This window comes from Macaca mulatta, chromosome 8 (assembly GCF_049350105.2).
Source record: "Macaca mulatta isolate MMU2019108-1 chromosome 8, T2T-MMU8v2.0, whole genome shotgun sequence".
NCBI classification, from domain to species: Eukaryota; Metazoa; Chordata; class Mammalia; order Primates; family Cercopithecidae; genus Macaca; species Macaca mulatta.
In genome coordinates this window covers 40,199,380-40,220,536 of record NC_133413.1, presented here as the reverse complement: position 1 = coordinate 40,220,536, position 21,157 = coordinate 40,199,380, and the positions used below count along the sequence as shown (strand labels likewise).

The 21,157-nt window shown below is 42.3% G+C and overlaps 3 protein-coding genes across 58 annotated transcripts in view; 2 read left to right on the top strand and 1 right to left on the bottom strand.

Annotated features, from left to right (window-relative positions):
* The window catches only part of NSD3 (nuclear receptor binding SET domain protein 3), a 111,670-nt gene extending 104,393 nt beyond the window's left edge, over positions 1-7,277 (top strand). For all 7 annotated transcript variants that reach the window (XM_077943439.1, XM_015145182.3, XM_015145181.3 and 4 more), the window contains 4 exons: positions 766-907; positions 2,023-2,129; positions 3,947-4,151; positions 4,574-7,277. In XM_077943439.1, the coding sequence (XP_077799565.1) occupies positions 766-907; positions 2,023-2,129; positions 3,947-4,151; positions 4,574-4,815 (696 nt within the window). In that variant the 3' untranslated portion in view covers positions 4,816-7,277. The remainder of the gene's footprint in view (positions 1-765; positions 908-2,022; positions 2,130-3,946; positions 4,152-4,573) is intronic.
* The window catches only part of DDHD2 (DDHD domain containing 2), a 52,334-nt gene that overhangs the window by 2,820 nt on the left and 28,357 nt on the right, over positions 1-21,157 (bottom strand). For 16 of the 43 annotated variants that reach the window (XR_003732328.2, XR_013397243.1, XR_013397247.1 and 13 more), the window contains one exon: positions 18,279-20,443. The exons of 5 other annotated variants lie outside the window; for them this stretch is intronic. The gene's annotated coding sequence lies outside the window, so the exon portion shown is untranslated. Of the gene's footprint in view, positions 1-3,756; positions 3,987-18,278; positions 20,480-21,157 lie in introns of those variants that run through there. 22 more of the 43 variants (XM_077943444.1, XM_077943458.1, XM_077943455.1 and 19 more) reach the window with 3 other exon arrangements.
* On the top strand, positions 10,886-17,916 carry PLPP5 (phospholipid phosphatase 5). Of its 8 annotated transcripts, none has more exons than XM_015145200.3 (7): positions 10,886-11,342; positions 11,474-11,582; positions 12,074-12,107; positions 12,516-12,579; positions 13,083-13,207; positions 14,203-14,373; positions 16,107-17,916. In XM_015145200.3, exons 1-7 carry the CDS (start codon positions 11,269-11,271, stop codon positions 16,268-16,270), a joined length of 741 nt encoding a protein of 246 aa, XP_015000686.1. In that variant the 5' UTR covers positions 10,886-11,268; the 3' UTR covers positions 16,271-17,916. The 8 variants fall into 8 exon arrangements, with proteins under 8 accessions (XP_015000686.1, XP_015000685.1, XP_001092746.3 ...); XM_015145199.3 differs by having other exon boundaries at positions 12,071-12,107; XM_001092746.5 differs by having other exon boundaries at positions 12,017-12,107.

The window sequence follows — 21,157 nt, the reverse complement described above, 5'->3', positions numbered from 1 at the left end:
TCTTTTTTTTTTTTTTTTTTTTTTTTGAGACGGAGTCTCGCGCTGTTGCCCAGGCTGGAGTGCAGTGGCCGGATCTCAGCTCACTGCAAGCTCCGCCTCCCGGGTTTACGCCATTCTCCTGCCTCAGCCTCCCGAGTAACTGGGATTACAGGCGCCCGCCAACTCACCCGGCTAGTTTTTTGTATTTTTTTAGTAGAGACGGGGTTTCACCGTGTTCGCCAGGATGGTCTCGATCTCCTGACCTCGTGATCCACCCGCCTCGGCCTCCCAAAGTGCTGGGATTACAGGCTGGAGCCACCGCGCCCGGCCTTGTTTCTCATTTTTCTTTCTTCTTTCTGGTCTAAGCTCTCATGTATCCCCTCCTATACCAGTTTCGCTTCCTGCTTGGAGCAGAAAAGAGGGGCTGACAGCAAAACACCAGAGTAGTTATCAGAACTTTGAGCTCTCTAATCAGAAAATATCATTCCTAAACCTCTGACCCACTAATCTTCTAAATAGCATTATTCCGTGGTCTGTTTGTTTCTAGAAGCAAACTTAAAAAGCAACTAAATCCCACTTTATCCTAATTACTTTACTTTGACTTGAAGGTCATCAAATAAAGGAAAGAACTTAGTAAATTGCCCAGGCAGTCTCACATTTCCTGATTTGTCAGTTGTCAGACACCAGCTGGTAGCAAAATGCTGCTGCCTGTGATCCTTGACTGAGTTGGATGTTTCTGGGAGAGACTTGATTTATGAAAAAGGTACCTTTCTTTTCTTTCTGAAGGATCGTATAATTGATGCCGGCCCCAAAGGAAATTATTCTCGCTTCATGAACCACAGTTGTAATCCCAACTGTGAAACACAAAAGTGGACAGTGAATGGAGATGTTCGAGTGGGACTGTTTGCTCTCTGTGATATTCCTGCAGGTAAAAAAGTGACTCGTTCCCCATGCTTTCCTCCCTAGGAAGAAAGAATATCCTATAGAGCCAGGACATGGTTCTTCAAGGCTTGATGCCTAAGAACTTATTCAAATAAGAGGAAGGTTATATTTAGAAAACGTATTCAAATAAAAGGCAGGTTATATTTAGAATTGAGTGTTAGCTGCCAGTGAGAGGCAAAAATCTATAACCTCAGAAAGGAATTTAGTGAGAACTTTTATGTAAGAGTGGGTATGACAGGATTCTGTGTCCACAGTCCTGCTGAATGAATTCTCCAAGTTAGCTGCTGTCCGTACAGTGTAACCAGATGTTTTAGCTGTTGTTTTCTTTTTAAAACATATTAACAGTAATTAGCTTGTGTCAGCAGCAACTGGTTCCTTAGTTGCTGGTATTTTTTTTTGTTGTTTTCACTTTGAAAGATCATTCTGTTTCAAATTAGACATAAAAGCCTCTGAAGCCAGAGCTGTTGTTTTCATTTTTCCTTACCCATCCAGCATCTGAACAAAACTTGGTTTCTCCTTTGTTTAGTTTGTAGAAAAATAGGTGAGAAGAGAAATGCTGTAGCTAAAACAGATTTAAACTGTGTTTCTAGAACTCATTGTGGATTGTTTAAGCCCAGCTAGAAGAAAGCTTAGGAGTCCCTAGTTTGAGTCCCTGGATCTTTGGTGTATGCAGTGAACCTTCATTTGGGATCTTTATTTGATCATAATGTAAGGCAGTAATTACTGGAAATAGTATTGTCACAATTCCATGGTCATATTGTTCATTTAGAAACTAGTGTGACTTAGCTATAGAAAAGAAGGCTGAACTAGAACCTATTCTCCTGCAGATTCTTAGATGCTGTCACATTGGTTTCAACCACTGCTTTGAAAAGGACATGACTTCTTTTGAGGATGTGTAGTTTTGCTGTCCTTGTTCATGGGTGGGGATGTTTTTCTCCTTTTCTTTTTTTACCATCACTGTTATCAATGAGGTAGAACACTGGCAAGGGAAACGCCTTCATGCCAGAATGATGTCTCTTTTTTCATCAGGGGAATGTGCCTGTGAGAGCATTTCTCTTCCCCATGACTCGAGTTTGAATAATTATTTCTCCTGTGTTTCAGGGATGGAGTTAACATTTAATTATAACCTAGATTGTCTGGGCAACGGCAGAACGGAGTGCCACTGTGGGGCAGATAACTGCAGTGGTTTTCTAGGAGTGCGGCCAAAGGTCAGTCTTGCAGGGGAGCGCCCCCAGCCAACAGGAGATAAGGAGTAGGGCTGTTAAGGAGTCTGTCTGGCCGGGCGCGGTGGCTCACGCCTGTAATCCCAGCACTTTGGGAGGCCGAAGTGGGTGGATCACGAGGTCAGGAGATCAAGACCATCCTGGCTAACACGGTGAAACCCCATCTCTACTAAAAATACAAAAAATTAGCTAGGTATGGTGGTGGACGCCTGTAGTCCCAGCTACTTGGGAGGCTGAGGCAGGATAACGGCATGAACCCGGAAGGCGGAGCTTGCAGTGAGCTGAGATCCGGCCACTGCACTCCAGCCTGGGTGACAGAGTGAGACTCCGTCTCAAAAAAAAAAAAAAAAAAAAAAAGAAGTCTGTTTGTGTGTTTGTGACCATCTCAGGAACCTGCTGGCAGTTGGGCACCTGGATTAGTTTGTGGGTCATCAGCTGGGCTTATCAAAAATTTAGACTGTGACTTTCCAAGGAAGCTTGTTTTGGTAACGTCTGTTAGGTTCTGAGAATGTATTTTATTTCAGGTTGAATATGAAATTAGCAAAAAGCTAATTTAAAACTTTTTAAAAATCCACAAAATACTAAGGGCCATTGAATTATACATTTTAAAATGGTGAATTCTGTGGTATGTGAATTATACCACAATGAAAAAAATTAACAGGTTGCCTAAAGTTTGGATTTACCACTACCCGTGCAATTAAAAATAAAAAGCACCTGGCTGGGCGCGGTGGCTCATGCCTGTAATCCCAGCACTTTGGGAGGCCGAGGCTGGTGGATCATAAGGTCAGGAGTTCGAGACCAGCCTGACCAACATGGTGAAACCCCATCTCTACTGAAAATACAAAAATTAGCCAGGTGTGGTAGCACACACCTGTAATCTCAGCTACTCAGGAGGCTAAGGCAGAAGAATCGCTTGAAACCAGGAGGCAGAGGTTGCAGTGAGCCAAGATCACGCCATTGCACTCCAGCATAGGTGACAGAGTGAGACTCCGTCTCAAAAAACTAACTAAATAAAAATAATAAAAAGCACCCTATTCAAAAGTCAATGAAGGCCAGGCGCAATGGCTCATGTCTGTAATCCTAGCTCTTTGGGAGGCTGAGGCAGGCGGATTGCCTGAGCTCAGGAGTTCAAGACCAGCCTGGGCAACACAGTGAAACCCCATCTCTACTAAAATACAAAAAATCATCCATGTGTGGCAGCACGCGCCTGTCGTCCCAGCTACTCCGGAGGCTGAGGCAGGAGAATTGCTTGAACCCAGGAGGCGGAGGTTGCAGTGAGATGAGATCGCCCCACTGCACTCCAGCCTGGTGACAGAGTGAGACTCAGTCTCCAAAAAAAGTCAATGAAAGGCTGAGGCAGGAGGATCACTTGAGCCCAGAAGTTTGAGACCAGCCTGGGCAGTATAGCAAGACCCTGTCTCAACAAAAAAAATTACAAAAATTAGCCAGGCATGATGGCATGCGCATGTAGTCCCAGCTACTTGGGAGGCTGAGACAAGAGGACTGCTTGAGCCCAGGAGGTCAAGGCTGCAGTGAGCCAAGATTGCACCACTGCACTCCGGCCTGGACAACACAGTGAAAACCCTATCTCAAATAATAATAATAATAATAATTTTTAAGTCAGTGAAAACAAAACTTTATTTTTGTTATAGTATTTGTCGCAGCATAAGGCCTTCTGATGTTTTTAGGTAATTGTACAACAGATGCATTTAAATGAATGTGAGGTTGTAGGGTTTTCCTATCTGTGTCCCGCTTCACGCACTGTCTGATGTTTGAAACGATGATCCTTTCTTTCCTGCCAGTCGGCATGTGCGTCAACAACTGAAGAGAAGGCGAAAAATGCTAAGTTAAAACAGAAGAGACGAAAGATCAAAACAGAACCAAAGCAGATGCATGAAGATTACTGTTTTCAGTGTGGAGATGGTGGAGAGCTGGTCATGTGTGACAAAAAAGACTGTCCCAAAGCATACCACCTCCTATGCCTTAACCTGACTCAGCCACCATATGGTAAGCTGGACCTTCAGGACCCTTTCCCTAACTTGTGTCTTTGCCAACTATGTGTAACTCAGAATATATTCCATGCCATGGGATAGGAAATGTTGAATAGAGCAAACAATAGCAAAAAATTATGCTGGCAAAAAAATCTTTCCCCTTACACATTTGGGATACCCTGTGGTTCATCAAGGATTGGTTTCTTCTTGTATACTGTTCCCATAAGTGGGTAGTTGGTACCTATGGCGTTGGGTTTTGGCCAGTAGCTCACATCCGTCCTAAATAATACACCCAGATCTGTGTTTGGTTGAAATTTGGAGTTGTATTCAATTGAATTCCATCTCCAATTAGAGAAAAAGGAACCTGGGTTTTTCATGGGTAATCAAGACAGGCACTAACTTGGGCACTTCTTCTTCCTCCCCTTCTCCCCGAATTAGGAAAGTGGGAGTGTCCGTGGCATCAGTGCGATGAGTGCAGCAGTGCAGCTGTTTCCTTCTGTGAGTTCTGTCCACATTCATTTTGTAAAGATCATGAAAAGGGGGCCCTGGTTCCCTCCGCACTGGAAGGCCGCCTCTGCTGCTCGGAACATGACCCCATGGCTCCTGTGTCACCAGAATACTGGAGCAAGATAAAATGTAAATGGGAATCACAGGATCATGGAGAAGAAGTAAAAGAATAAATGTGTGGTGTCCCCTCCTTTCTATTTACGTGAAAAAAAGCAAATAGATCATGCATTTAAAAAGAAGAGACTGCTACAGTGCATACAGCCTTTGCCATCGGAACTGCCTTATTAAAGCCAAAATGGGAAACCAGTTCATGCAGGCAGAAGCAGTTGGTGGTGTCTGGTTTTTCTGTTTTGTTTGGTTGGTTTGGGGATTCTTTTGTGGAGGGTTAAATTCCCTTGGTCTTTTCTTGCCTTTTATTGTGCTTCAATGCCATTGCAGCTTGAAAAAGAAATGTTTTTGCTTTTAAAATAAGAACAAAGAGAAAAGAAAGTTGTGTTAATGAGATAAATTTAAAGTCTAAGATGTGTTCCTTGGTTGTATAAAGCAAAAGTAGCCATCATTCCTTTATTTATTTTCATTTTTAGGAATTTCAAGAAGTGTAGTTCAATAGTCTAATCAAGTGTGTGTGTGTTTTAAGTAGGAATCTGAGAAAGCCCTCTAGGAAAGGGTATGATAAGCTTTATATACCTCTTTACTGAGCAGTAGGTAGGCTCACTTCTCTTTCCCTTCAGAATGCTTTTCATAGACTTAGAGAAGGGCTCTATGGAAGTATTAAATCTGGCCTCTTAAAAACAATGCCTCGGTGGATTTTACCTCTGTGTTCTTAAACAAGGTGGGCTTTGTACTATGGTAACTTTACCTAGAAAGGTATATGGTGTGTTTCCTTGGTGGAAGGGAAAAGAGGAATGGATGTGCTCACTGATTTTTGAAACGTTCTCCATTGACAGGGATGGTTTGGATTTTGGATGAAGTGCGTTTCTGTGGATATGAAGCATAGTTGGAATGGTCACGCCTATTTTCCTGACACATAAAGGCAGCTAAAGGGGGATGAAGGCACAAACCAAAAGTTGTATCATATAAGCACCATTTCCTGTCCAATTTTATTGTAGACCCTGGTCTAAATTGGAAAGAATTACAGGCATTTTATTTTTTGTCTCTGTTTTCCTCTCCTACTCAAACATTTCTTTTGTCACCTGACCATTCAGTCATGTTTCCTGGTAAAACCACACAAGTGAGTTTGAATTGTATTTGAATAGATCTTTTTGGTTGAGTTCCTAATTTAGGGGGTGAAAGTTATAGGGGCATCCCCAGGTTACATGTAAAGAATTTCTATTATTATCCAGTACTTAAGATTGCTCCCATTGAGTAAGGGGAAGAACTTCTACTTTTACAGGGTACATAAGAGCCACACAAACACACTTCATCTTAGGAAGCACTTGGAGAAAACTCTCAAGAAAGTCAGTGTTAGCAAAAATGGTTGACGGTGACGCTTGACTCATAGACGCGAGTATACCAAGATGTCTGCTCACCAAACTCACTTGGCTTTTAATGCTTAGGAATATCTATATTCCAGTATTCCTTGTGTGAAATAATTAGTAATGTCAGACATTGTTGTAACACTGTACTAAGTAGAAGTCTAGGGTTAGCTTGAATGAACGTTAACTTTCTCTGTGAATTTTGACTGCTTACAATTGCTGGTACCTGGTTAGCATTTATTTTCCCTCAAGTACCTAGTAACCTTAGGAAGGTAGGGAGGGTAGATGCTCTACCACATTCCTTCAGCTGTACTGAGTGTTCCATTTGCTTATCAATTTAGAGTTCTTCTATGGAAAGAGGGTGAAAAGCTGTTTTGTGCCTCTTTTTTTTGTATGTAAATGTGCAATTATACTGGATTTTCTCTTGTAAAAAACAACACTACAATTCTTTTACTGAAGCTCCTAAACTGCCATTTGCCTGACTCCAGCAATTAATTCTGCGGTGACTCATTGGGCTTCCAATACTTCTGTTGATTAGATATGGTCCCAAAAGAGCAAAATGGAAAATGCAATCCATGTCACCAAATATAATTGCTACAAGTAAGATGAAATACAGCTCACCAAAACACTAAACTTTGCTCTTGAGCAATTATAGAGTTTGATGTCCTTTTAAAAAATAAGAAAACCTAGGTTTTATCATACTAAAATTTTATTTTGTATATGATGTTTGGTTTTTTAAACTTACTAACATAAGGATTTCCTTTAATATTCCAAATACAGTTCTTGTTGAAACAGTATCCAACATGAAATCTTATCTCCTTGCTTTTAGACTTAGTGCTATTTACTATCTAATGACTTTTATATGGTAAGCCAGGGTACATCCTATATACTACAGATACCTTAGGTTTCAGTACTTTTATGCAGCTTCTTCATTGTGTCATATCTAACAGAGCTCTGATGAAATTAAAAAATATATGATTAATAGGATTGTTTCACCATTTCAGAAATCAGAGTAGAAAACAAAATAGCTGCCGGGTGCAGTGGCTCACACCTGTAATCCCAGTACTCTGGGAGGCCGAGGTGGGCAGAACACGAGGTCAGGAGTTTGAGACCAGCCTGACCAACATGGTGAAACCCTGTCTCTACTAAAAATACAAAAAGTAGCTGGGCATGGTGGCACATGCCTGTAGTCCCAGTTTCTCGGGAGGCTGAGGCAGAAGAATCACTTGAACCCAGGACGTGGAGGTTGCAGTGAGCCAAAATCATATCACTGCACTCCAGCCTGGGCGACAGAGCGAAACTCCTGGTCTCAAAAAAAAAAAAAAAAAAAAAAAAAAAAAAATGCTAACCATAGTTCTGAAGTCTTTGGCCATGAGTGTTCTTTAATGGTCTAAAAAGCGGTTTTAGTCATGCCGGTGCCAAGGAGCTCTCCTCACATCTCCATAGCGTCAATGTTGACCTATTTTATATATTTTTAAGTTGCAGATTATAGATACAGAAAGAGAAAATTGTCCTTTATGTGTGCATGAGTATACATGCACTGTGCCTGTGCTACACCAATGAAATATTCCAAAAGACACATTGCTCACTCATAGTCTGAAGTTGACATTTGTTAACTTTTAAATCTATATGTGGTCAGTGTAAGTGGTTGGTTTTTATTCTTGTCAAACAATGAAATAACTTAAAGCAGCATGGGCTAATGGTGGTATTTTTTTTTAACCACATGTTAATTTGTTGAAGGAAGAAGTGAACATAAGATTTTTGATAATCAGCCTAAAGCTTCAGAAATTGGATCAGTAAGAGCTAAAGATGAAATCCTGGGAAACCTTCCCAGGCACTGTGCAGGGGAGGGAGGGGCTGGACCGCCACTGCTGTGAGGGAGGAATGGGAAGAGCAGCCCCTGGCTGGGTGAGAAGGGCAGAGTGGATGGCCCTTCATTCCTGGAAGGCTGAAGCAGCCAGAGGCAGTGATTCATCTCTTTAATGTCTAATCAGGGAGAGAGACAGGAGTGACGTGAGTTTTATTTTCATTTTTGTTTTAACAAGTTCCCACTGTATCTTAATTCTCAAAAATGATCTGGCCTAATCTATAGAACTGGCTGAGTTTGAGAATCATTTAAAATTTGGAATTTTCTATACAAGTCAGGAACATACCTGAAAGCTAAAACATTTAATGGAGGCAGGGGGGCTGCCCCCAGCTCCCTTCTGCCATTTACACAAAATATTTGAAAACATGTCTGTAAATAATGTTGTAGAACTGAGATACTGAGTATCATGTAAAGGACCCTCAGATGGGACAGGCTGTTGAACAACTTTCCTAGATCATGAAGTGGAATTTCCTTTTTGAGTAGTTTCTTGCACGGTGTATTCCAATAGTTCAAACCCAGACCTACAGTTTGCAACCAGGCCATCTGTAGACAATATAATCTCTGGACTGCCCAGGACTTGTTGCTTGTCTTTCATTTCATTTTAAATACAAAGCTCTTCCTTTAGCATTCACCTTAAAGTCAAGGTGCTGGCTGCCACCTGCCATGTCCTCTTAGAAGATAAGAAAACAGTGGCTATGGAGCCCTCACGGCTGGGAAGCTGACATTCTATGTACTTCCACATGAGAAAAAGGACATTGGAAAGTTGCTTTATTTCTGGGCAGCGTAGACTAAAGTTACTTTTCACAAGGCTGATGCATCCAGCCACCCCCAGTTGTCCAAGTTGGTGCCGACATGAATTGATGAACTGAAACACTTTCCTTTGGCCTAGGGCCACCTAGAATTGGTCTCTGGTTATTTGTAAAACAAAAAGTAGAACTTGGTTCCATTTTCAGATGGACTAGGGAATACTATAATTTGACAGCTTTGCAATGAATTAACAAATACTGAAAAGTTGGAAATGTGTATATACTGAAATCTCACCAACTTTTACCTGGGGTGGGGTACCAGGAGAAAGGGGGTTATAATAGGGTAAGGGGGGGGGGGATAATGTTTACCACAGGTACGAAGTAGTCACTTTAACATTGAGACCTCTGCCTCATTGAATTCAGGTTTTTTAAGTACTTGAAACTCTTCAGATTCTCCTTATTTTACAGTTTCTTTTTACATTTATGAAGTAGAAAGCATTGTTTTGTAAACCGTTTTGAAAATAAGTAGCCTAGTCTCTTATCCTCTTTAGCGTGGATTAAAGGTGAAGTTTTGCAAATGGGAGAGTGTTCAGAGTAGATAGCTCGGATTGATTGAACACATTTGAGGAAGAGACTCCTGCATGAGATACCAGCATTTTTACAAATACTTCTTATGTACGTTCTTTATTTTGTCATTTTGTCAACCCTGTCCCCAAGCACATCTTCTTTCCTTTTACTATGTCTATGTAGGGAAAAAAATAAAAAAATTGCACTTACGTTACACTCGCAAAATGTGGGTAATCTGTGTCTTTCAAAAAACATTTCTGTTTTTTGTTTTGTTTTGGTCAGTCCATTGCGTAAGTGGCAAGTTTGGGTGCTTGTGGCAAGTATGTACGAAGTGGGAGGGGGATGAGAATTGCCTGTCCTTCAGTAGGCTGTAAAAGTAATTTACATGTAAGTAAAAAGGGAAAATAGAATAGATGCCAAAGTCATTTATTCAGTCTTTAAGTTTTCTTATGTGGCATTACTGCATCTGCTAGTTAGTGAGAAAGCACCCTAAGCTTTTACTGCTCCCCTCCCTGCCTGCCAACACACTTGATGTGTGCAAACAGCCCTCAAGTATCTGTCAGATTACCTATAGAAGGTATTGATAAGGTATTCTTGTCAGTTTAGAAATGGACTGGATAAAACTTACTTTGTTGTCATTTTATCTCATTTGTCCTGTTACATGCCCTATGTTAAGAAAATCATATTGCCACTAATAACCAAGATGCTAAATGAGTATTACAACTGGCTAATATCATTTTTTATATACAAGGGTATGTGTATATTTGGAATTGATACAAGAAATTCATTTGTACCCATTTGAGTGATATTGCACAACAAAACACAGATACCTACAGACTCCATTTTCATTTTCTCGTGTTCTTTATGATGATGATCTTTGTAGATTGGTTATTTCTGTACTTTATCTGTAATAAACTTTGTAGATCCTGTGAACTGTTATTTTGCCTAAATCACTTGAGACTTGAGTCTTTAATAACAAAGCATCAATATTCACTAAAGTCAATCTCTTTTGAGTTTCTGTGACTTGGCTAGAAGCTCTTGACACTAAGGGATTAGTGTTCATTTTCCCTGGGGGTGTTCCACTAGGGCATTACTGTATAATGACTTGATGTTGCCACATAGACTTCAAGATATATAATATTTTGAGGATTTTGTTGATTGGCCTATGTTTTATTGCATAGTGTGAAATGTGTAAAGCTTGGTTAACCTGTATATAGATAGCTTATTGTTGACTAGTTACAGTGTATTTAGGATTGCCTGTAATATTTAAGCTTCTTTACTGATGTGTGTGCTGGTAGGAACATATAATTTTTGTACATTATATTTACTGATGTTGCCTTTTTTATTTTACAAATACTTTGGAATTCCAATGTGTTTTTTGCTTCCGTGAGGATTAATTTGGAAAGGTTTTTAATGACATTCCACTGATTTCAGATTTTGCTTGAGATTGACTTCAATAAATTGTCCTGTATGTTCCAAATTAAATATATGGGCTTGTTCTTTGCCAGTAATTTTTTGCTACAACACTCTGGGCAGGAGGCCATCCTGGGTGGGAGGACTAAATGACACAATCTAGCCAACCTCAGCCAGTGTAGTTTCCTGCAGAATGCTGCTGTGTTGCTAGGGAACCAGGATCTGAGAGCCAGCTGTTTGGTTTTCTGTTTAGAGGCGAGGTCCCGGGAGAAGGCTGCTCCCCGCGGTTGTGTGGTTGGGGTGTGGAGAGGAGCTGCTCATGGACCGCACGCCGACCTACTCGGCTGAAACTGGGGCGTTGGCTCCCCGCTGAACGCACCGGAGGGCAGCTCCGCTGACTTTGCGTCCCCTTTGCCCTCGGCACAGCCGCCAGGCCGGCTTCCTGGGCAGCGGCCGGAGCGCGGGCGGCTGGGAGAAGGGGCGGTGAGCAGTTCCCGGCCCGGCCCTCCCCGCGGAGGCGGCCACGTCAGCGCGGCGTCGCTCGGCGCTCGCGGCCGGATGGGGAAGGCGGCGGCGGCGGTGGCCTTTGGGGCCGAAGTGGGCGTGCGGCTCGCGCTGTTCGCGGCCTTCCTGTAAGATCCACGGCCGGGTCCGGGCGGCCCCGCTTCCCAGGCAGGCAGGCGGCAGGGGGCGGCGGGCCGGGCAGTGGGGAAGCAGGGAGGAAGCCAGGCGACCTGCTCTGCGCTTCTTTGTTCCCCTCTAGGGTGACGGAGCTGCTCCCCCCGTTCCAGAGACTCATCCAGCCGGAGGAGATGTGGCTCTACCGGAACCCCTACGTGGAGGCGGAGTATTTCCCCACCAAGCCGATGTTTGTGCGTGGAGAAAGATCGTCCCTCTTCCCTCCCCGTAACCGGGCTTCCCGCGGGCACCTGTGCTTTTTCCTCCGTGGAGACGGCCTCTGTAGGGACCCACTACCCACTCCGCTGCTATGCGCTGGGTTCCGCCTCCTAGGGCTCTAGTGTTTAAGATCCTGATTGAGAGAGGAGGATGTCCGAGCCTCTTTCGGCTGATACAACGTTTTCCCGGGTGCTCTGTGCCTCAGCCTGAGGTACCGGGGCCCGAGCCGCACAGTTGCTGCTGTTCGCTGGTGGCGCCGCCTGGCTCCCGGTTATGCGCTTTCAGACACCTTATGTTAGCGCTAGTGAGTCCTGCTGTTTCACGTCCCTCTTTCCTGTAGGAGCTACTTTAACCATGAGTGTGGCTTTTTTTTTTTTAATTGTTTTTAACCTCTGACATTCTAATTCAGGTTATTGCATTTCTCTCTCCACTGTCTCTGATCTTCCTGGCCAAATTTCTCAAGAAGGCAGACACAAGAGACAGCAGACAAGCCTGCCTGGGTGAGCACTAGTCCTTTCTGGCCGGTGTCTTCGTGCTGGGAACCTAGGAAGTCGTTGTGGGGTTCAGCCACGGTGAGCCTGTGTGGAGGCCACTGAGTTCTGCATTCCTAAAGGAACTCCATCCCCGCGGGAGAGGAAAATAGCACTGCAGGGACTTGGTTATGCAGGCTACACCGCAGGCAGCCCTGTGCCTAAATGCACTGGGTTATTTGTACTTCAGAAATGTCTTTGGCCTAGTACAAAAGTTCTCGACTACAAAAGTGATCACTGAAGACCTTAATTATTTTTGGGCCCAGGTCTTGTTGGGTTCTATCCATCTCAGAAACAGTACGGCTGCTCTCTTAATGAGGCTATGACCATGCCTTTCCTCCTAGGCAGATCCTTCTAACTTAGGGCTTTGCTTTGCAGCTGCCAGCCTTGCCCTGGCTCTGAATGGCGTCTTTACCAACACAATAAAGCTGATCGTAGGGAGGTAAGTGACGACAGCTAACCACCTCAGCGTCTGCTTCAGCCCTTACCCACCAGGACAGTGGTGGTGTCCACCACACGTCTTTCTCATTCTTTTCCCTTTATCTTCACTCTGATTTTTCTTTTCTCATTCAACGCTTACTCCCTTCCCCATACCTCAGTCCTCCAGGTGACACCTGGGCTCTTTTCTGCCCTGAACAGCATTTCCCACCAACGGCCACAGCAGAGCCGGTCAGTGTCCTCTCGAGCACCTCCTGAAGCTGCAGGGTCATTTGCTGTTTGCCCTAGAAACTAATCATGTACTGGAGTGGGGTTTTCCCCTAATTTAAATGCTGACCTTGGAAGTAAGACTTTTCTCTTAGTGTGGTGACTATACTAATCCAGTTACTTTATTTTGCCTGGGGCACTGTTTGACCAATAGTTAACAGGATTATTAATGTCTGCTACAACTGAAAAATAATTTCTGGAGTTAATGATTTACGTTCCAACCATGCTTCTTGCTTCCAGGCCACGCCCAGATTTCTTCTACCGCTGCTTCCCTGATGGGCTAGCCCATTCTGACTTGATGTGTACAGGGGATAAGGACGTGGTGAATGAGGGCCGAAAGAGCTTCCCCAGCGGACATTCTTCCTGTATGACTATCACATGGACTCTACCCCTATGCTTGTTTTCATGTCATTGAATTTAACCTAGAAAGCTAGTAGGCTAGTAGGGATGGGAAAATCTGACTACTCTTGTTTCTAGAATTTGGAAACCCCGCCCCCTGCTCCCCACCCCCCCCCCCCGCCCCTTCTTTAGTAACTCCACAGTTTAGCAAGTCTGAGCCTTGACTATCTGGGTAAATATTACAGAACAGAAAGAATTTACCTTTATAAGATTTGCACAGTTAATTATTATTATATTATTTGCCTAGATCCTGCAATCTTGTACTAGCAGTAAAAATACCTTTAACGAAGAGTGTATGTGTGTCAGGTGCTTGGAAGCATTTTCATTTACCTAATTATAGCTCACAATAATCCAGTGAGGTGGGGACTATTATTTTTATGAGTCCCATTTATAGATGAGGAAACTAAAGCATCAACAAGTTAATTCATATAGCTAGTATTCTGAAAACTATACTCTGATAAAACATGAACTTTGGGGCACTAAGTCCTTCATTTTTCTTTTTGTTTCCCTTTCCTTCACAATGATTTACACTAGAAGTATACACAAAAAAGGATTAAAACATCCTCATGGCCGCGTGTGGTGGCTCATACCTGTAATCCCAGCAATTGGGAGGCCAAGGCATGCAGGTCACTTGAGGCCAGGAGTTCGAAACCAGGCTAACCAACATGGTGAAATCCCGTCTCTACTAAAAATAAAAAAATTAGCCGTGGGTGGTGGCACATGCAAATAGTCCCAGTTACTGAGGAGGCTGAGGCAGGAGAATCGCTTGAACTCGGGTGGTGGAGGTTGCAGTGAGCCGAGATGGTGCCACTGCACTCCAGCCTGGATGACAGAGCAAGACTCTGTCTCAAAAATAAATAAATAAATAAAAACATACTCATGCTTCCTAGCCTCCTATGTGGGGATGAATGAGGTAGCTTCCTTTAAAAGACACACCACTTAAAAGTTTTTCTTGTTCCAGTTGCATTTGCTGGTCTGGCCTTTGCTTCCTTCTACCTGGCAGGGAAGTTACACTGCTTCACACCACAAGGCCGTGGGAAATCTTGGAGGTTCTGTGCCTTTCTGTCACCTCTACTTTTTGCAGCTGTGATTGCACTGTCCCGCACATGTGACTACAAGCATCACTGGCAAGGTAAGCAAAGTACTCAAGCCATGGAAGCTTGCATATTTCACTCATTTTATTCCTAGCACCTAGCATAGAGGAGACGGTTACTAAATATCTGCTGAATGAACAAAATAATGAATATGGATGGTCTGGGTTCTATACTAAGAATATACATTTAAAATTATAGGAAAGATAAGACAAAAAGAGTTTACCAAAGATATCCTAATTTTTCCATTATTTGAAGCATTGTAAGTTCAAGTTAAACTGCATCTACAGGAAATTTAAAACCTCAGAGTTCAATTTACTCTCTTAAAAATTAGGTTCATTGTCATAGGACTTTTGTTCAAAAACATAAGTAAAATTCAAGAAAACGTAAAATTATAATCAAACCAAACAAGTTTAAGCTGAATGCTATAGTAAGTAAAATATCCAAATTGTAGAACACCTGGCTGGGCGTGGTGGCCTACGCCTATAATTCCAGCACTTTGGGAGGCTGAGGCAGGCGGATCGCCTGAAGTCAGGAGTTCAAGACCATCCTGGCCAACATATTGAAACCCCGTCTCTACTAAAAATACAAAAACTGAGGCCAGGCGCAGTGGCTCACGCCTGTAATCCCAGCACTTTGGGAGGGTGAGGTGGGTGGATTACCTGAGATCAGGAGTTCAAGACCAGCCTGACCAACAGAGTGAAATGCTATCTCTACTAAAAATACAAAATTAGCTGGGCGTGGTGGCACATGCCTTTCATCCCAGCTGCTTGGGAGGCTGAGGCAGGAGAATGGCTTGAACCTGGGAGGTAGAGGTTGCAGTGAGCCGACATCGCACCACTGCACTCCAGCCTGGGCAATGAGAGCAAAACTCTGTCTCAAAAATAAATAAATAAAAATACAAAAATTAGCCAGGCATGGTGGCACATGCTTGTAGTCCCAGCTACTCAGAAGGCTGTGGCAGGAGAATCGCTTGAACCCAGGAGGTGGAGGTTGCAGTGAGCTGAGATCACGCCACTGCTCTCCAGTCTGGGTGACAGAGTGAGACTCTGTCTAAAAAAAATAAAAAATTATAGAATACCTTCAAAACCACAATTCCAAAAAAACGTTGGAAGTACTGCCCACAGGTCCTCAGGAACCCTATTTTAAATAAACTAGTTTTCTGCAAAGAGAAGCAACTTTTTTTTTTTTTTTGAGCGATTCTCCTGCCTCAGCCTCCTGAATAGCTGGGATTACAGGCATGTGCCACCATGCCCGGCTAATTTTTGTATTTTTAGTAGAGATGGGGTTTCACTTGGCCAGGCTGGTCTCGATCTCCTGACCTCGTGATCCGCCTGCCTCGTCATCTCAAAGTGCTGGGATTACAGGCGTGAGCCACTGCGCCCGGCGAGAAGCAACCCTTAAAATACTTTATTCCTTCCTCTAGGACCCTTTAAATGGTGAAAATGGGTAGATGAATAGCAGTAAGTGGACCTTTGTCACTCTTCTGAGTTAGAAAAATTCTAATTTAGTACACTCAGAACAAAGCTTATTATACTTACTTAAGATGTGTTTTGATTTGGTGTTCAGAGAGCAACCTGACAATGATAATCCTGTAACTATGATAAAATTGAGAATAAAAATATTTTATTTAGAAACCATAAATCTGGAACTGAGGTTATTTTAAGCACCACCGTAGAGTATCCTGGAGGGCCAGGTCCTCTACGCTACATGTGTGTGTAGTAGGATTTAGGAGCCTAATATTAAGAGAAGACATTGTTTCCACTCTCTTCAGATGTACTAGTTGGATCCATGATTGGAATTACATTTGCCTATGTCTGCTATCGGCAGTATTATCCTCCTTTGACGGATGCAGAATGCCATAAACCATTTCAAGACAAACTTGCACTTCCAACTGCACAGAAGAAGCCTGGGGATTCTTATTGTTTTGATATTTAAAAATTGAATCTGGCTGGGCATGGTGGCTCATGCCTGTAATCACAACACTTTGGGAGGCCGAGGAGGGTGGATCACCTGAGGTCAGGAGTTCGGGACCAGCATGGCCAACGTGATGAAACCCCGTCTCTACTAAAAATACAAAAATTAGCCGGGAGTGGTGATGTGCCTGTAATTCCAGCTACTCAGGAGGCTGAGGTAGGAGAATTGCTTGAACCTGGAGGCGGAGGTTCCAGTGAGCCAAGATCGTGCCACTGCACTCCAGCCTAGGCAACAGAGCGAGACCCTCCTCAAAAAAAAAAAAAAAAATTGAATCTACCTTAATGGAAAATAGGTGAACTAGCCCTCCTAACTGGACCATGCACAAGACAAGAAATTCTGGCCTTTTTTTCCTCTTCCAAGGTGCAAGTGAGGACATAAGCTACACTGTATTCTGCCTCCAAATGATTACACACTTTTGTCCCTGCTCACACAGATCTATCTTGAGGAGTTACGGTTCTTTTCTACTACTGTATGCCATACATTCTAGTAAAAGGATCTTTCAAAGGTGTCCAACACCTTATAAATCTGGTCTATCAGATTGATATCCGAAGATCTACAGTGTTTTTACATTTAATTTTTTTTTTTTTTTTTTTTTGAGACGGAGTCTCGCTCTGCCGCCCAGGCTGGAGTGCAGTGGCCGGATCTCAGCTCACTGCAAGCTCCGCCTCCCAGGTTCACGCCATTCTCCTGCCTCAGCCTCCCCAGTAGCTGGGACTACAGGCGCCCGCCACCTCGCCCGGCTAGTTTTTTGTATTTCTTAGTAGAGACGGGGTTTCACCGTGTCAGCCAGGATGGTCTCGATCTCCTGACCTCGTGATCCGCCTGCCTCGGCCTCCCAAAGTGCTGGGATTACAGGCTTGAGCCACCGCGCCCGGCCTTTACATTTAATTTAAACGCCATTCTTAGAAAGATCTTGTCACAAAGAAGCCTTTACATAGCCCCATCTTATCTCAGAAGCTAATTATCAAAACTTAATTTCCATTTCGTATAGCTCAAGATCTTAAAATCTAGGACATGGCCAACTAAATTACTTTGATTCTGTTTACCTTCTCTGATGACAATTCCATCAAGCCTTAAATAGGAAAATGTTGAATCTGGGGTAATTTATCACTTTTGTGCACATCTTATCTGAGTCCAGCCATCTGGTACTGCTGTACATTTTGAACACCGTGGGTATAAACAATTTGTTGAATTACTAAGTGAACACAATAATAAAGAAGAAAATGGTCAGGAGTGTGGTTTCAGCACTACTAACAGATGACTATTTCTACCTCATTTGACCATAACTGTGCTCGCGAGCTTCCTTCCTTCCATTCATGACTGAAGATCTGCTCAAATGCACCAACACTGCCAAGTGACTAAGGCAGAAAAGAAAAATGACAGGTATCATCATCTGAAGGACAGATAAATCTTTTTCTGCCTCTTCTTCACAATGGGATATAAGGAACAATTACAGGATGTCATCAGAACTGATGCTGTAGGACCTACAGCTCCCTTTCTCTTTATTGTGATTGTACTTTAAATATGACCTTGTCTTTTATGTGTATCTTCCTATATTTTCAATATATCTATCTTTTTCCTTCAGTAAACCTGATATTCAAATAAAATGGTAAATGTGTGCTTTTTAAAATATTTAAATTACATTAAGGGGCTGGAACTTTAGTAAAGCAAAACACTGAATTCCCCATCCGCCATAAGTGATTCAACTGCTGTTATCTATAGTACTGGCTAATATTTACAAATACCAAGGGAAAGTCTCTTATAATTGCCATGCTTTAAATTCTGAACTTAAATTCTGCCTATGACAATGAAAATACCAGTCAACGGGAAAGAACTTACATATTAGTTCTTTGCCCAAAACTTATTTTTTTGTTTTAGTAATACATAAAGGCAGATAAAATCGTGACTGTATTGATTTTCTTGACTTTGTGATGGGTGGGTCCAGGTAAAAGTAGGCCACTAGTCAGTATGGTTCCATTTTAGTATTTACTAAATTTTTAAATATAATCACGTAAAAAACAAACATTTCAAAAGTGCAAAATATTAGAAATCTAATCAGTGCTATTAATCTTTCCATGCAAACAATCTCTTTTGCTGAGATAAGTGATACTAGTTCTGCAGCTGGGAATATGTACAAAATGATGCTATACCAGACTTTAAAAATAGGCTTGGTCTAGAGATTGCACATAATACAAATGAAGCAGTGCAAATAATATATGACTAAATACAGGATTTCAATCAAGCTTATTATGCTGGGAATATACAGCTATAATACCATGAATAGACAAGATATAAAGTTCTTTCACAGTTACCCACCCTTCACCACTAGGAAAGAAACATTCCTTAATACAAAGAGTAGTTTATCTGGCTATCCAGGGCTATGCTGTCCATCTTTGGTTACAGGGACTCCCTCTGCTTATCCTTTGGTTTACTCTTAAACAGCGCCTGTTCTGCCAATAGGAGGAGTAAACATAAATTTGAAGACCACAACTTGGCAAAAGCTTCCCCTTAATATACAGTGAATACTTAATTCTCAATAACTCAGAGTTTATATACTTTTTAAAAAATAAAGTATTCCATATATCTGAAACTTAGTGGCATACTTAGCATTAGGCTATAAGGAGATGACAAAGAAAGGCCAGGCCTGACCTATACCCCAACCTTACCTCTACAGTCTCCATGGTGACAGTAATTACCCTTCATTTTCCTTTTCTCTCCAGAAAGGGATAAAGATCACTGCTGTCTAAGGAATGGCTTAGTAAATATTAAATGCCAGTGGCTTCGGAAACCATAACATTTATAAAAAAATTTATAAACAGTAAACCACAGCTCGCCTGCCTTTGCCACTCTATAAACAGAGGCCTGTGGAATCTGAGAGCAAGTATAAAGGACTATCATAAAGAGAACTACAAAGACAGTGACAAACTCTGACCAATGAAGAAGAAAAATCTACAGCAAAGTAGTGAAAAGATGCCTTGACAAAATTAGTGTGCAGTCACTTATGTTCTTAGAAGTAAACCTCACTTCATATGTTGCAGATTCGGCTGACACTGACTGCAATAGCTGTTTCTTGGACCCTACAGAAATAAGTTTTTCTTTCAGAATAAGTTAAACATTTCCCCCTAGCCAAACCTACCTGCCAACCAATGCTGCCTATGCCAAGAGCCTTTTAAATATGCTTTGCAGATTATGGATGCCTAAGAAGGAAAGAGGATACACAATACTACCTTAGCCCAAGTAGAAATGGCAGGTGACAAATTCTGTTTCACCATAAAGGCACCACTAAAAGATTTTATTTAGAACCTCAGCAGCCTGTACAGGCTACGTAATTTCAGGTTCATCAGCTTTTACAACTACTTTCAACAAAAGAATAGAAGCTATTAGCAAATAACTTATATCAAATATAAAAGGGAGGCCTAGGATATACAACATCTTTGCTTTATAAAGATGCATCTAACATGAACTAACTTGTCAACTTTAGACTCTTACAGCAGCTCAAACAGTTGCAAAAACAATGAACATCAGTGATTTCTGGCAATAAGTCTGTCAGTCAGTTCTAAGAGAGTAAACAACACTTTTTTAAAGCTACATTTTAGTCTTTCTTCATATACTACACATAAGAAATGCAGGTTAAAACATAAATCACCCAAAAGTCTTTTTCATATCCACTGAGACTTAGCCTTCAGTTCAATACAAACAAGAGATAAGTGTACTCCAAAATGCCTTCTAAATCTCAAGAATCTGTTTCCAAACTAGAACATTTTCTAAAGATAAGCAATAAGTTCCTTAAAAACATGTCTACGCCACCCAAAACAAATCAAACCCAAAATAGGCTATACACCATGTCAAGTACTAATCAATAAAGTGTGGCACCTACAAACTATCATCAAAGAATTAAAGATACAAACCACCCCCAGCTATGAAGAAAAAATGGCAAGTGTTTATATGAAGCCAGTGGTTAAAAGTAATAAGGCCTTTTGCTTTCCCATTCATTTCCAAAGAGGAAGATTATCTTCCAAAGACCACAGTGGTGAGTAAGTGGCAGCCAACATGCAGGAAATGACGCAGCTGAGGAGAGGAAAATTGCAGCAACAAACAGGTGGATTTTCTGGGGAAGGATCCCTCAATGTCCGTCTAGGGAAGAAAGTGGGAGAAGAGCTGCAGTCACAACTGGAAGGCAACCACAGAGAATGCCAGAGTCGAATATACAGACTTTGTAATTTCACATCTAAAAGGCTGAGTAATTTAAATCTCAGGATGGGTGGTTGGTAATTAAAATCATAACTGTTGCCACAGCAATTCTTAGTAACAGAACCATTAAGACTGAGTTTAGATCCTAAAAAATGACAGGTGTCATTGGACAAAATCTCTAGCAAAACAGACATACACTAATCTTCCTCTAAATGGGCTACTGTGTTTTTTTCCCCATAAATTTCTACCAGTCCCTCTAAAAATGAATAGCAGCCTAGATCCTGGTGATAGACAATAGCAAGTATATTTACAAAGAGCTTGAGGCTCCATCGCTCATTATAACATGTTAATATGTAAGAATTACACTACAGGCCGGGCGCGGTGGCTCAAGCCTGTAATCCCAGCACTTTGGGAGGCCGAGACGGGCGGATCACGAGGTCAGAAGATCGAGACCATCCTGGCTAACACGGTAAAACCCCGTCTCTACTAAAAAATACAAAAAACTAGCCGGGCCAGGTGGCGGGCGCCTGTAGTCCCAGCTACTCGGGAGGCTGAGGCAGGAGAATGGCGTGAACCCGGGAGGCGGAGCTTGCAGTGAGCTGAGATCCGGCCACTGCACTCCAGCCTGGGCGACAGAGCAAGACTCCGTCTCAAAAA